The 15,884-nt window shown below is 29.3% G+C and overlaps 1 protein-coding gene across 2 annotated transcripts in view; it reads left to right on the top strand.

Annotated features, from left to right (window-relative positions):
* The first annotated feature begins 1,721 nt into the window (after positions 1-1,721).
* The window catches only part of LOC106462527 (cyclin-Y-like protein 1-B), a 37,898-nt gene continuing 23,735 nt past the window's right edge, over positions 1,722-15,884 (top strand). The window contains exons 1-5 of one of the 2 annotated variants that reach the window (XM_022390024.1): positions 1,722-2,013; positions 5,002-5,076; positions 6,866-6,897; positions 9,126-9,314; positions 13,883-14,002. In XM_022390024.1, the coding sequence (XP_022245732.1) occupies positions 1,869-2,013; positions 5,002-5,076; positions 6,866-6,897; positions 9,126-9,314; positions 13,883-14,002 (561 nt within the window). In that variant the 5' untranslated portion in view covers positions 1,722-1,868. Of the gene's footprint in view, positions 2,014-5,001; positions 5,077-6,865; positions 6,898-9,122; positions 9,315-13,882; positions 14,003-15,884 lie in introns of both variants that reach the window. The other variant, XM_022390019.1, reaches the window with a different exon arrangement.

The following is a 15,884-nucleotide window of genomic DNA, read 5'->3' as shown; positions in this document are numbered from 1 at the left end:
ACTTTTATGCATCAGAGAATATTGAAATTTCAAATGTGAAATCTTTATAATGTCCAGATAGTTATCAAACGTTCTTAAGAAAAACTTTATATTTTATCTGTTATTTTCAGTAATTAATCTCTGTACGGGTTCGGTAGATTTGACCGATCTCGCAACCACCATAAAAAATTAGGAAATAAATGTAAATTATGCCTCTTTCATTCTAGAATGAACATAAATTATAACATGAAAACATAAATGTTTAGACTAAATAGTTTAAATCTCGTAACATTATACATTTATATATATTTATTATTTTTACTATGTTGACCTTTCAGCTCACGTGCATTCATGTTATCGTATTAAATAACATAAAACTGACCTTTAGTCTGTACAAATTAACTTGTCTTGGCTGTGTTTTAGTCGACTAGTATTTTGTAAAATACAGTCACATTTCAATTATTATACATTATATATGTATATAGATTATTGCTATTTTGAAATAAGTTCTTAAACTTATTTTTCTTAAAACATAGAACAGTAACTAAAAAAATAAAGCAAACAATTATCTTGTACTCGGTTTCTGCTTGACGTAGGCTGCTAAGCCTTTAAAAAGTTTGCACGTGGAGGATATGAAACAAAATATTTTTTTAGGTTTTATATATATATTTGAATAACTAAAAAATCATAAATTACTACATTAATACCACATAATTCCACTATAACTTATCAAGCTTAGTAACTAAGATGTATTTTAGTCTAAAAAATATTAAATTTCGAGCAGACTAAAGACACACCCTACATCATTGAAATCTTGGTTCAAAAGAAAGAATGGCGCCAAGACCATTAAAATGGCTGAGAATGCCACTAGGGGGACATTCTGAGTTTCCAATTCGTTATTCATGTACCACTGTGTTTGATTTATTACATGAGCAATATCTTAGCAAATTGAAAAGATAAGAGGCTCTTATTTTATATTCTAGCTTGTCAATATCAGTAATTTGAGTTTCTAATTTGTACGAAACAATAGACTTAGCGTTTTGACATCACAAACCTCTAATTTGAACCAGTGCTGCATTCAACATACCATGTGACACACAAAAATTTGTTTTTTTAATATTTGCTTTTAAATTAAGAAATTGAGTAATATACAGTACTAAAAATTTGAATTATAATCTACAGTTTGATACCAAAATTATTGACATAAATTTATGAAATAGTAGTTCAATAAAATTTTGAATGTGAGTCAACAAACGAGACGACGTGGTCTTTCACCTGTGACCCGTTTCGATAGGGTTAAGTTACCTGTTTTATAGTCATTTGAAAAAGTCTTGAAAAATAAAAACTTGTAGTGAAATTACACCCCCTTGTATAACTGTAATGTGTGTACAACTGATGTTTTAAGCACTGCATATTTAGGTAGTATAATAATTGAAAATTACAATTTTCGACATTTGGGAAAAAGGAAAGATTTGGAAGTAATATCATTTATACTTAAACAGCTCATATGTTTATGTGTCCTACCACAAAAATAGTTTTTCAATTTGAGTTATAAGCCTATGGAGTGTCTTACATGGAAATGTGTGTGATTTTAATTTAAATTGTTTAAAATTTTGTTGGATAGTCACTAGCAGTTGAAGACTTTCATTTAAATTTTGATTTAATTTTTTGGGGTGATTGGTTTTAGGTGAATAAGGGGTACTTTGATTTATGTATGTATATATTTTGTTTTATACAGGAATTGGTGGTACATGATGCTTTCTCTGACAGCTGCTGAATTATTTTCTCAGATGCCTCACCACTGGTTTTGCTTATAGTAGTTTCTTCCCAGAAATCAGAAGAAACAATTACTTAAAATCAATGGTTTGAAATTTCACTATTACACAGTCATGGGGAATAGCTGTTCGTGTTTTAGAATTACGAGTCCCAGGCATGGCAGTAAGAATGTGGAAGACACCTACTTACCAGAGGCAGAAATTCAGCCAGAAGAAAGTGCATCAAATTTGCAGCATATCAGTGAAAGAGAGCCAGAGGGTGTGTATTATTAATTTTCTCAATCATTTAATGATTATATCTGTCATGCATGCTCTAAATTTATCTGTAGTACATTTCATGTTTATGTTAAGTGAAATTTGAAAGTTTAATTTTATTTTTCATTCATTCATTCTACAGTTCAGATCTGATTTTTTTATCCAGTTAGTTCAATCTACCTAAAACAAGAGTGTGTTAGTGATAACTTATTTTCTAATTTTTCTTCGTGTGTTTTGGTCAGAACTTGTAATGATTTGTATAAATAAAGTTTAGTTATATAGTGCTAGCATTTCTTAAAGCACTCATTGATAGAAGTGCTTTCTTCATCTTGTGTTCCATTACATGATAGTGCTTTGTGTTCACATTTGACATATTCTGCATGTGATTCATATGCTGCCTTATTATTGTGGTAAAGTATAATTTATTTCTATCATACCCAGGTGGGTGCATTCCACCTCAAAGGCAAAATTACACCATTGAATTGAAAAATATTGTAGGAAAAAACTTGTAGCCAATCATCCACACATTAAAAAAGAACAACAACTTAAGATTTGAAAGTTATTTAATACAAAAAAATGTAAAATTTTGATTTTGGGTTTAATTCAGTTTGCAGTGAACAAACTCATTAGTGTTTGTGAATTTACTGAATTTGTCTGAGCATAATACTGTATTTGTGGCCCCCCTAGGAGGAAAGTAGTAATAGTTTTGAACAAAATAGCACTGACTTGACTTTGTAACTTGAATACATCTGTAGTTTTATCAGTCTTTAGCTAATCACTTTTCTTAACCTCATTTGTCATGATGTGATCTAATTGCCCATATCTCAGCTTTGAGAAGTCTTAGGCTTGTGATTGAAACATCTAATGAAAGCTGTTTTTCTATTCTTTTCAAATGTATAAACAATATGGCTTCCTGTTCAATGTAGATTCACAGAAAGATTAGAAGAATGTGATAAAAACTTAGCTTGTTGTTATATTATTAGAAGAAAATATGTTTTTGAACAAGTTCCACCACAGTTTAATTTCTTTTTTTTTCCCTAAAAGCTCGCAAAATGCTTGCTTTAACATTTTGTATTCATCTGAATTATGGTTTTATAATGGATTTCTTGGAACAAAATGGGGTAGGTTTAGCTAAGTCATTTGCATTCAATGATATCAAGTTTCATTTTGTCAATAAGGTGGTATATTAGGCCTTATCAGCCTAAATAGTGGCTTGAATATGCAAAAAAACACTGAAAGGAAATGTTAAAAAAAAGTTGGCTTGATATAATTTTAATGCCTAAAAACATTTTTATTGTATGCCAGTGATCATAAGCACAATAGAGAAAGAACTTAGTTTTATAAAATAAAATCACAATAGAAAAGTTTTAAAATAATGTAGGAAGACATAGAAATCAGTAACTAAAATCCACAATAAAGGTAAGCCTTTCGATTGTTTCTCTAAAACATATTTCAATGAATTATTTTTTAAATTTCAAAGCTGCAAATTGATACAAATATCATATATAAAAATTACATTTTATTTTCAGAAACTACATAATTTGTTGAAAGGTCTTCTAAGTTTCAAACAATTCTTCTACTGTTTTTTTTTCTTCAAAATGCAGTAAAACAAACCATACAACAGGTGTGTAGAATCAGTGCACCCTGGTATTATAGAGTTTAGCAAATATGTGGATCGCTCTGTGCAATTGATATTTTTATTTTTTTGTTAGCATAAAATTAAAATCTCCAGGTGTCAACTGTTAATAACTTAGTTAAATATCATGAATCATGATCCCTTCTCACACACACAATTATGCACAAATAAAACAACTCACATTACTATGGCAGTGATGAGAGCTAGGTGATTAACTTGATTAGTTTATATAATAGCTTACCCATGAATGTTAATTACATCAACCAGTGACACATCAACACTAGAAACCATGTTTCAATATCGTGGTGGTGGAGTATAGATAGCCTTTTGTGTAGCTTTGTGCTTAACCACAAACAAACAGTATAATAATTAATCAAAATTAGAATTAAATCTATTAATCCCATAAGAATAATTACCTAATCAAAATTAGTGTTTCTGATTATGACTGTTTGATTATTCCAGCTATAAAAGTAATTAAGATATTGACATTGTGATTTCTTCTTCTTATTTTTTATTAATTCCAGGTTGTTCTGCTTAATTGATTAGTCTCATAACTTACAAAAAATAATTAATTAATCCTGGGTATTGATATTTTTGATTATCTCAATTATTTAAATCTCATGTCAGAATAATCCATTAGTTGAATCTAATTAATTAATGAGCCCAGCAATTGATCAGTTAGGAAATCTCACTAATCTCCTAACTGTAGCAGTGATTCACTGGCAAAAATTATTTTACTTTATTTTACCATTAAATAAAAGATAATTTATGGTAGAACAGAGTAAAAGAATGAAAAGAACATGTTATAATTAGACTTTTAAATCAGATACAAGTTAGAGTAAATTTTAAAGGTTATTAAATTTTTTTGTAACAGATCCATTTGTGTGTTTTTCAGGTGAGTTTAGCAATGGTAAGGCTGTGACTGTAGAAGTCTAAAGGAATTATAAAGTAAATGTTTAAGTAAGCTTTATAAAATTAGTTAATAAGCACATTTGTAAGATTTTTGAAAGAGTTTAGTAATGGCGAAGTTGGCTGTAGAAGGCTAATTGAGGAAATTTTAAATTCAAACTTAATGTTATAAACTTTTTATGAAATCATTGTTTGTTTTTGTGATTTTAATAATTGTCTGACTGGCCATAAAACCTTAAATTAGGAATTATATATATATATATATATATAGATAGATAGATACAGACCCTAAATGCACCGAGTAATAATGCTTTCCTGTTCTTAAAATAGCTTAATTATTTTATGATTTGTCTTTTGGATTTAATTGTATGTATATATTTCTTCAGGTTAATTTAGAGAAAGTCTAAGAATTTTCATTGTTAAATTCTATGTTGATTGCGGGTTTAGACTTGGAGAGTGACCCATCGTCTCATCCAACGGCTGGTCCCCTGTTTATGCAGAGGTCAAAAAGTGATGCCAGAAGTAAGACACATTATTTGATATATATATCAGATTCTGATGAAACTTGGTGGACATATGTAGAGAATTATTCCTCATTTTCCTGTTGAAAATGATCCATGTTGTTAATGGTTACATGGTGGTTAATAGATTAGTAAAAATGACCAAACCTTTATATGTAGAGTTAAGAAATAATTATTGTTCTTTAAAAGTGACTAGTTAGACTTCACTCGAATACTGTGTACAGTTTTGGTCTCCTTATTTAAGAAAGGTTCATGAGTTATTGAAAAGAGTTTCAAAGAGGGCTTCTAGGATAACTGAGGATTGAAGGGTTATCTTTTGGAGATAAGTTAAGATCTCTTAACTGTATTCTCTTGAATGTGTAATTAAATTTCATGTGGTTTCTTGAAAAGTGTTAATTATCCACAAACAAATGAAATTTAGAATTTGACCTTTTTTAGTACTTTTCCAATATCAAAATTCACTAGTTGCACTTTTGCTCAGTGGTGTATGCATGCGCAGTATTAAGGCAGGAAATTCAAGGACGTGCGAGTGTCCTAACTGTTGCACTATGAGGAAAAGTTTTTGTGACATCATGGGGTAAATTTGCTTATTGCACCAAATGGCTATAAATGTCAAGTTGGATAAATCCTATTATAGCATCCAAAGGATTAAGAGATGATTTTTCTTAAGTTTATAATATTATGTGGGAGATTGATAGGGTAGAGGTCTCTGATTTTTTGTGCTATATTTTGAAGACAGTAGGATGTCATAAGTTTAATATTTGAAAAAGACAGGCTATGTTCCAGTCAAGACAGTTTTATATTTCTCTCAGGGTAATTAACATGTAGAATGAGTTGCCATTGGTATTAATGGAGGGTGGTAAGAAGTTAAGGAGAAGAATTGATGATTTCCTGAAGAGTAAAGGGTGGGTGTAAAGTTTTATTTTTCTTAAGAGTGGATGTACAAGAACTGTCTTGAAGGAAAAAATGATCCCTTGTTGCGTGTATGTTATGTTTTAAGATTTTATTATTTGCTATAGCAATTACTATTGTGGGATATTTTTCTTGAGAACACATGGGTTTCAAATGAAAAATAATAAGATTTTAAAGATGTAAGAGTTTCTTGTTATAATTACTTTCCTTAGATTATATTATAATATATTTTAATATGATACCAAGAATTATGAAAAGATGTACATAAGTCCAGAGAATAGTATTTATATAGTTTTCCACTACTTCTTAATGATTTTATTTAACCATATACGTTTTCATTAACTCATCTTCAGGTGAGAGACTATGCTTAAATTGCAATGAAAAACCATGGCTGTGAATTCTGGCAGGTGATTTGCAATACTACCATATATTGCACTCTAGCTTTTTGAGAGTCAGAAATGAATCTTTTATAAACCTGATATATAACAGAATAATTTAATGGGTTGAGGCTTAAACTAAAATGTTTTATCTCTTTTTACTTATTACAGCAAAGTTCTGATTGTTGAAGTTTACTGGTCTAACAAGACTAGATATGACAAAATCTGTCAGGTGTGTTGGCCAATGTTATCATAACTGGTCACATAAGATAGCCATTCACAGTATGGATCTTATAAATATGTCTGATATATGTTATAATCTTTGTTAGTGGTGTGTAACTAATGAATAATTTAAAGATGTAATTTTGAACTAAGTATATTGAAATGTGTATTTTAATTTTTTTTTTGCATTTTAAAAGCTTTGAAGTTGTGAATTTCTTTTGTTAGAAAAAGTACTGTGTGAACATCATAAAACTAAAAGAAAAAAATTAATTTTTCTAGATTGTCGAGAAAAACGTAAGAGCCAAACAAATGTAAGTTGTTGATTTGCTTTACATTATTGCTTTTATTTTTATGTATGTCGGTACTTCATAGTATAAGAGTTTTTTTATAAGTCAGTTTTAGGTAATGTATTAGCTATAACTAGTGTAATTTAGAAATATATAATTGAAATTGATGTAGTGTATTAAGAGAAAAGACATTATTTGGGCATGGGTTGGCCCTGTGGTAGAGCTCTGAATTTTGAAGCTGACTGACTTGTGTGTGTGAGGCTACAAAATATTCTGCACATCTTAAGCTGTAAATGCATTATAAGAGTGACAGTAAATCCCTTGGTGTGGATGGTGGGTGCTGCTAACTGGCTGCCAAGTTCAAAATTAGGGATGGCAGTAGATAACTTTAGTATCTTTGCCTTAAATACAAAGTAAAAGTACAAGACATAATTTGACAAAAATTGTAGATTGCAGAAATAAGAAACATGTTTGTCTGATTAAATCCAATCTATCTTACCAGTAGACTTTTGTGATCATTTTAGAAAACAACTTTATTTTGATTATTGTAAAGTTTGATTTGTATCAGATTTAGTTATGAATGGAACAACCAAACAGAAGTCATCCTATTCAGTAATATAATCATTAAGTATTGTTTTTTTTTGTTACAGAATATTTTCATGTTCAGACCTTAGATTTTTGTTAACAACTAATTTTTTATGAAATTTGGTGTGAATACTTTTGCTAATTCATTTCACCATAAATATGGCATGTTATTGTAGCAACTATCAACCTTATAGTTTTGATGCTTTCTGTAGATATTGGCAGAAACAAACATAATGTACAAGAAAGTGTGATTTGTGTGGAAAATTCTAAAAGTCCCGTTTGTTGGTATATTAAGTATCAGAACATTCAAGGCCATGATTTCAACAAATTTCCATAATACCTACAAATAGAAAATTGGCAAATTATTGGTGATTTGACTGTCTTGTGTGTGTGAGATACTTATTTTGTGAACAATTATTTGAAAAGTATGATATTTGTAATTGTTATAAAGAATTTGTTTATTCAAGAGTCTTTCATTTTCAAAAAAAATTATGTATTTCACCCATTTTTGTTCATACATTTTATTTATCTTTGAAGAATAATGCATGATCTTTGTTTAACATTGGGTGATAAAATGGACAGTTGACTTTACCAAAATATTTAACAACAGTCAGTCTACATTAAATTGGTAATTTAACCAACATTTCTTTTAACCCCTTTCTTACCATAGGGTCATAATTGGTACTTCTGCTATTTATATTCCTAGTTACAATGTTGTTGTACTTAGCTCTGAGTTCAGTGATACATTATCTGTAATTCTTTCTTCAGTAAAATGTACAATAAATCAATAAAATATAAAATCTGCAATGTGTTGTCAAACTTCCCAATTTTCCCTCATTTTTGGGAATACAGTGTGTTTGGTTGTGAAAGTGTTAATAAAAGTAAAACTATTTTTACAATGACTAGTGCTGTTGAAAGTTAAAATTGTTTATATTTTATTTCAGAAAGCACTTGATATCCTACAGCTGCTTGTTAGTTTTCAATCAGATATTGCATAATTTTGCTTTATATTTTTGCAAATCATGCTTTTAGGGACGTGTAAATTTGCTTAAAATGTTTTCGAACATTCCTTTAGGAAAGTGTTTTTGGTATTACTGCAAAGAAAAGGAGTTAAGTTGGGCAGTGTACTATGTTATTGAAATTTAGATAGTAAGTTACTGTTTTTCTTTCTTCTAACAGTAGTAGTATTTAATGACCTAGACATTTTAGGTATTTATAGTTTTGTGGATTTGAGCATCATTTCACATGAGAGGATTGTGAATATAGGTAAAATCTGTTGATATATCCATATCATTGAGTGGGTCCTACTTCTGCACTAGACCGTATTTGATCATTCCTGCATTATAATGTACTATTACTTCATTTCTGCTTTTTATATTTGACTTCTTTTTCTTTCTTTTTTAATTAGCCTATTTTCTTGTAATTGAAAAATGGTTCTTCAAAAATAAGAGAAACCTAACTAATTAATTATTGTGTTAATTAACAAATACATATTTTCATGTCCACTCCTTTTAAAACATTTGCTATGTTGAATGATGTTGAGTAGTTGTTGGTAGAAACATTTTAATTTGCTACTAAACTAACTGAGCTCATTTCTTATGTTCTTCTCAGCTAGATTTGTAATAATTTACATAAAGATTATTGAAATATTTTCTTTTTTCTAGCAGTTATTTGAATCCCGCCCATTAAAGAAGTCTAGTTCATGTTCAACCATATATTTGGATGATAGTACAGTCAGCCAACCCAATTTGAAAAATACAATAAAATGTGTCACTCTGGCAGTTTTTTATCACATACGTAATCGGTCATCTAATAAGATGTTGGATATTTTTGATGAACGACTTCATCCTTTATCTGTAAGTTAATGTGTTTGCTCCTGTTCCTGAAGTGTCAACTAAATTTCTTTTAAATTAGGTTCGGTTGGTATCAGTTCTCATATGATATTAATGCTTAAATGTTATATAATCTTTTTCAAAAGTGTTTTTTACTATTGCAAAATTTGTTTTATATGTTTTAAATGCTGCTGATTCTGAATTATAAAACAATAATGTGAATAACAAGTTGTCATTACACTTTGTTTTTGGTGCCATGATTTTTAATTGATTTTTAGAAAACAGAGAAGAATTGCAGTCTTGGGAGATAAATTTGTGTTATAATTGTCAGAGTGTGCTCTGTTGCTGCACATTTAGTTCTACTAACTCACCAAATAATTATTTTATATATATATATATATATTTTATATAACTATATTTTTTAGTTGTTGACAGTAAATTTTTATTATGCTGGAGAAGTGTTCACTAAAAAAACCTAAATTGAGATTGAATCTTTAATATTATTTTAAGTCTTCTCTAAAATTTACACAGTGTTGAGTATGTATGAAAATGTCTTTAGTCTACAGCATAAAAAATTAGATGTCCACCCCTTTGACAGTAAACTGTGATAGAAATTTTTAAGACTTCTGGTTGTTTTTTATATGTATGTATGAGTTTGAGACATTATTTAACCACCTCTAAATTGGAGGTGTGCCACTGATATCCACTTTTACTATGGAAATACTTAAAATAATTGTATGAAATTTAGTACAAACTTTCTAAATGGTATGCTTCCCATTGGCTCAGAGATAAGCCTGAAGGCTTATTATGCTAAAAATCTGGGTTTCAATACCTGTGGTGGACACAGCATAGATAGCCTATTGTGAAGCTTTGCACTTAACAACAAACAAATAAATTAAATGATATATCTAGTTTACACTTTGAAAAAACATATAATTTTATTTAGTATTACTATAATTTTTAAGGTGTGTGCAACAGCATTTTGAAGAAAAAAAAAACATTAAAAATGCTTCTCCTTTTTTTTTTTATTAGAAATTGATTTTTTTAGATTATTGATCAGAAATTTCCATTTTATGTATCAAGTCAGTTTCAATTTGATTAACTCTCTTTCAACAAGTAGGTCAAAGTGCACATCATGATATTTTACATTCAAAATCTAATTAAACTACTTTATTATCAATGTATATGAATAAACTTGGCATCAAAACATAGTTAGTAAATCAAATTTTAATATACAAGTTTTAAGTTCTTAGTTTTATAAGGAAATGTTTTAAAAAATCCTCAATCTTCCATAGTATGATAATCTTGACATTTATGTTCTAGGTCTTTCTCCTTCTATAATCTATTTACCACCTTTCTCTGAAGTACAGAATTTAATGTAAATTACTCATTATAATATAAATATTACTAAGACAAAGTCTGATTTTTATAGCATTCAATCTTATTTGTTTACAGAATCATAAAATAGAAAATCAGACCCACTTGCCATGCCTACCTGTCATGTCCTTTCTTTCTCAACTTGCCAGTAATTGTCTTTAAAGTTTTATACTATATCACTCATAACTGGTAGAAAGGTAAAGTTTTAATCTGTCAAATGACATATAATGCAAAATTTTTTCAGTACAGAGTATTATCAGTTTCATCTTCAGTTTGAAAGCTTATCTCACAGTTATCAGATTGAGTAGCTAAGGTAATTAATTTAAGCCCCTCTTGTCATAGTTAGAAAACCTGTTAAATTACTGCTAAAACCATGTTATTTATACTGTATTGTCATAAATTAGAATATATTTTATCCAATCATCTCTATCTATTCTTAATGCTGAGCTATTTAAACAATTGTTCAAACTTCATGCTGTGGAATTATAAAAGGGAGGCACATGAAAATCAGGACTAGAAACATTATATTTTCAAGGGCTATATTTGGTGATGGGCATAAAAACTAAAAAAAATGATAAATTATTTACTGGCGAGTCTCCTTGAAGCTGCAGAGAAATTAAAGTTGCACATTTTTATCCATTTCTCTTTGTGAATTACATTAAGTAAATGTATAAATATCAGTTTTAAAGTATGTTCTAGTCAAAATTGTTGAAATAGAGCTAGAACTATTTTTACATCTAAATTTTGGAATTTGGTATCTAGGTGTGCACTTGACACCTAAAAGGTGAACATTAACCGTAATAGGATTAAAGAACTTATTGATTATCTTAACATTTTTCTACCCATATTGAAGCATAGTTTTATAATTGCTAAGAAACTATCATCCTTCAAGAATAAAAATTGTGAGGTTTTGTTTTTCAGGTGATTTTTCCTTCTCTTTTTCATATTTTATTTGTACAGCATCTGATTCACACCCTTTTATAACCTTGGAGTATGTGATCTGAAAAACCACTAATGAAACTCTGCTTTCAAACTAACTACAGGCAAATTTTAAATACGATTTGATATAGAAGGTTATAAACTACTTACATCAATGTAGAATGAATAAAATGATGTGAGAAGTAGTGTGTGGTTTTGTGGGAAAGTGAGAGGAACAGTGGAATTTAATTTGAAATTCGGAGGACTTACGAACAAACCTCAGATCTGAGGGTGTTTTTTTTTAATTGTTTCTTTTGGCATGGTTTTCATCACAGAAAATGTTTTTATGTTATATTTGAAAACTTTGGAAATTTTCTTTTATCACAAGACATCAGATATGATGGGTGATGGCAAAATATTCTGATGACTCAAATCTTTCCATATTGAATATTAATTTTATGCTTATATTCAAACAAAATAGATAAGTAAAAAACATCATATTTATTGAAAATGTATTTATTATCATGTTAATGGATCTGGACCAAGAATGTTGTTGGCAGAAATACTATAACATAGCCTGAACTGATGTTATTGTGACAAGTCAGATTTCAAGTCACCTATAAATCATTGTCAGTTTTCCATGTTTTCATGATTTATAACCCAAAGTGATGACTACTGCAGTTGACAAAATAAAGTATCAAAAGAAATAAATGTGTTACTAAATATCAATTAAGTTGAAACTGATTGTATACATGAAATAGAACTTTCTGATCAACATAAAGTTATGTCATGTTGTGGTTTGTATTTCATTATAAATTGTAAATTAACCAAGAAACTTTATTGATATTAAAAAATGTTCAGTGGTTATCATGCTTTGTATTTGAAGTGTCTTTGTTTCAGATACAGTTTTATATCAGAATTACCAATTTTTATGGATGCATATGTTGATTTGTTGAAAACAATAAAAGGCTTATGATTGTCAAAAAGTTTTGGATTTCCCCATTAAAGCATTTAATTACAGAATTGAATGGTGAATGGATCGGTTAGTTTAATGTATGTGTATAAAGATTACCAGGTGAATTAGTGGAACTAAATGTGAGCCAGTGAAACAGGTTGTGTCAAGTCTCCCATGACTTTAAATTATGAATATATGGGTTTTGTTTATTTTTTATTTTTTCTGTTTTAAAAATGATTACCCAGTTGTTTATGTATCCATTACAACTCAGTTGAGGTAATTGTTTGATTAGTTGTCAGTAAGCATATTTTCAAGGAAATGGTCACAGATAATTTCATGAAGCAAGATTAATTCAAAGCACTGAATAATCTCTTCAACCAAAAGGACAAAAAAATTAGTTAGGTGCAGAGTTCAAGTGCTTTAAACCTTTGATTGTATAATCATATATGAATAACCAATTTAGAAAAACAAAAGGATTATATTTCAAATATCACAAAATATTATTCACAAAAAATAGTATCAAAACTTCATATCAGTATTTTTCACTCAGATATAAAGTCCAACTAATTAACAATAGTCTTCCTTAATATTAACTTTTCCACTCAGTTATAAATGTTTTTGTATAAATTCAGATAATATAGAAACATTTGGTCCAGCTTAATTCTACTGAAAGAAGGCACACTTTAATACAAGAATTTTGGCCTTGAAATTTGCAAAATTACATTGAAAAACTCAAAGTTTAAAAACTGAAAATCCATTTTAGGTTAACAAAGAACCCCAAAAATCTTCTATATTTCTCTAAGGGTACATTGCACTGTAAATTTTAAGTTATTGGGAAAATAGGCACACAAAAACATATATTAAAGAGATGTTGGCTATTTTAGAAGTAGTTCTTACTATGCTATTCACTAATGATAAAGGAAACAATGTTTAAAGTGTCTTAATATTTTATACTTGAGGGTGAAAGTCTTGAAAGCTCTCCTAATTTCATAAGCAGAATGTATCTACATACTGATAAGATGTTACTAGTATTGCATCGTAATGAAGTGATGCCAAATTCATTGGACAGTTTTTCTACATTGGTTCATCTTCATTGATAATCATGTATTCAGGCTGAGTATATTTTATGTATGTGTTACTAGATTAGCAAATGTAAACATAACTTAAAAAGAAAAAATGTGTATCTGCTACAAGTTCCAGTTCAATGAAGGAAAAAATTTGAAAAGTTTGCAATTTTATAGGAATATCTTCTATGCTGAAGGTTTTGAAACTTGTTTAATTATATAATGATGGTGAATTTTAATTTGTAGAATAACAAATTAATCTGTTATACTGTGCTCAGAAAGATGGTTACCCAGAAGACTTTGAAGAACGAGACCCAGATCATAGGTCAATCTACAAGTTTGTAAGAACATTGTTTAATGCTGCACAGTTAACTGCTGAATGTGCCATCATTACGTTAGTAAGTAGTATGAATTTTATGCTTTGCAAACTCTGAGTTATTTTTTTTTAAAAAGGTGCATTCAGAAACTTAAAACTGATGTTATTTAGTTCAATACACATATAGCATTATGATCAATTTCACATAAATCCAAGTTTGTGAAGCTGTTGAAAACATTCAGTTGCAGCATTATTTTTCTTACAAAGATGGGTACAAATGGTGCTATATATTGAGTTAAAAATGCTTAGTTTCCAATCACAACTTATATATGGATTATTTTTTAAAATGCACACTTACATAAAATATTTTAAAAAGGCATTATCAAGTATTTACATCTTATTAAGTATTTTAATAAGTATTTTGTATGTCTTGTTTAAACTTGATTTTAGCCATAAAATGTGTATATGTTAATGAGCCTTTATATACATTTTCCCTGAATTTTATGAGGTGACTTGCTAAACAAAAGAAAACATCTGTGAATACATGGCAGAAGGGCATTTTAAATCATGTGGGGAAAAAATAATACTTAAATTTGTAAACATTACCTTACCTTATTTTCCTTACTTGTTCATTTCACATAAGAACATAATATTATTTTGATCATTTAGAGTTTAATAATCTTCATTGAACTTTGCCTTATGAGTTGTGTACCGGATACTATTGTTTTATGTTTTGAAAGTCTAACCTCTAGTGAGTGAGTTGTTTGGTTGATAAACAAAGCTGAACAGACTAAATATGGAATTTCACATTTGATTCTATTCTGCTATAAGTTGTCAAGAGTAGGGATCCACGGGTAGTAAAATTTGACCGAATACCAGGTCTGGGTGTCAACTGGGACCAAGTTCTCCCCTCGCCCCCCCAAAAAAAATACGCAAAAATTAGAAACAAAAACAAAATTGATGCTTATTACATTTAACCGAATAATTACCAACAGAGCATTCAAGTTTTACTTTCAACTTTCAATGACTAACCCCAACTTCTCAAACCCTAACTCCTATTGTTCTCAAAACCCACACCTTCCCCAGAAATCCACTTCTGAAGCCATGCCTGTTATTAACCCCTATTGTTCTCTGAATCCCCAACTTTCAGCGGGCAGTCAATTTTTGTTATTCGGAACACATTTTTTTAAATAATAAACCAATTATTGACTAACTTTCACTACCACGTTAGTTGCCACAAAGATTAGGGCTTAGATGCTTAACTTCGACACTCGGCTGGAGCTGAGTATTACCAAGTAGCCCAATACCCAGCCGGTGCTTTAATATCTGGCCAGGTGCCTGTGCATCCCTAATCAAGAGTATCTTTGAAGTGGGATAATATTTGTTTTAGTACTCTGAATGAATTTAATATGGTTTTATATTGAGTGCTTTCATAGCTTATTTTTTAATTCTTTATGAAATAATTGTAATATACAGTATTTGCAGAAAGTACCGTCCTATTGAATGTGACAAGGTATGTGATTTTAGCTGCATTGATACACCTCGGCTACAGGCACGTTCAAACAAGTGTCTGGAACACTATGAATTGTGCCCTATCATTGATTGCAGATGCAGCCAAAATATTTTACATCCTGGAATGCGAGCTACTTGATCGCATGTGCTGATCAACTCAACTGTTGACATTGGTCTTCCTTGAATATCCTATTGAATATAACCAGCAGTGGAACTTAAAAAATCAGTAAAGCAATTATTAAGGTCATAAATATAATATTGAGGAAGCAATGTTCAACTATAATCAGAATATTTAAAAGCTGTAGTGATTACTTTCATTACCCTGTAATATTAATTTTTCAAGAACTGCAAAGTTTATTAGCATAAGAGATTGGTCAGGACAAAAGGATAATGATTGAAATATTTTTTTTAATACCTGAGTACCGTATTTTTTGGTGTATAAGACGCACTTT

The sequence above is a fragment of the Limulus polyphemus genome, unplaced genomic scaffold (assembly GCF_000517525.1).
Source record: "Limulus polyphemus unplaced genomic scaffold, Limulus_polyphemus-2.1.2 Scaffold46, whole genome shotgun sequence".
Taxonomy (NCBI): domain Eukaryota; kingdom Metazoa; phylum Arthropoda; class Merostomata; order Xiphosura; family Limulidae; genus Limulus; species Limulus polyphemus.
This window is presented reverse-complemented; position numbering and strand designations above follow the sequence as displayed.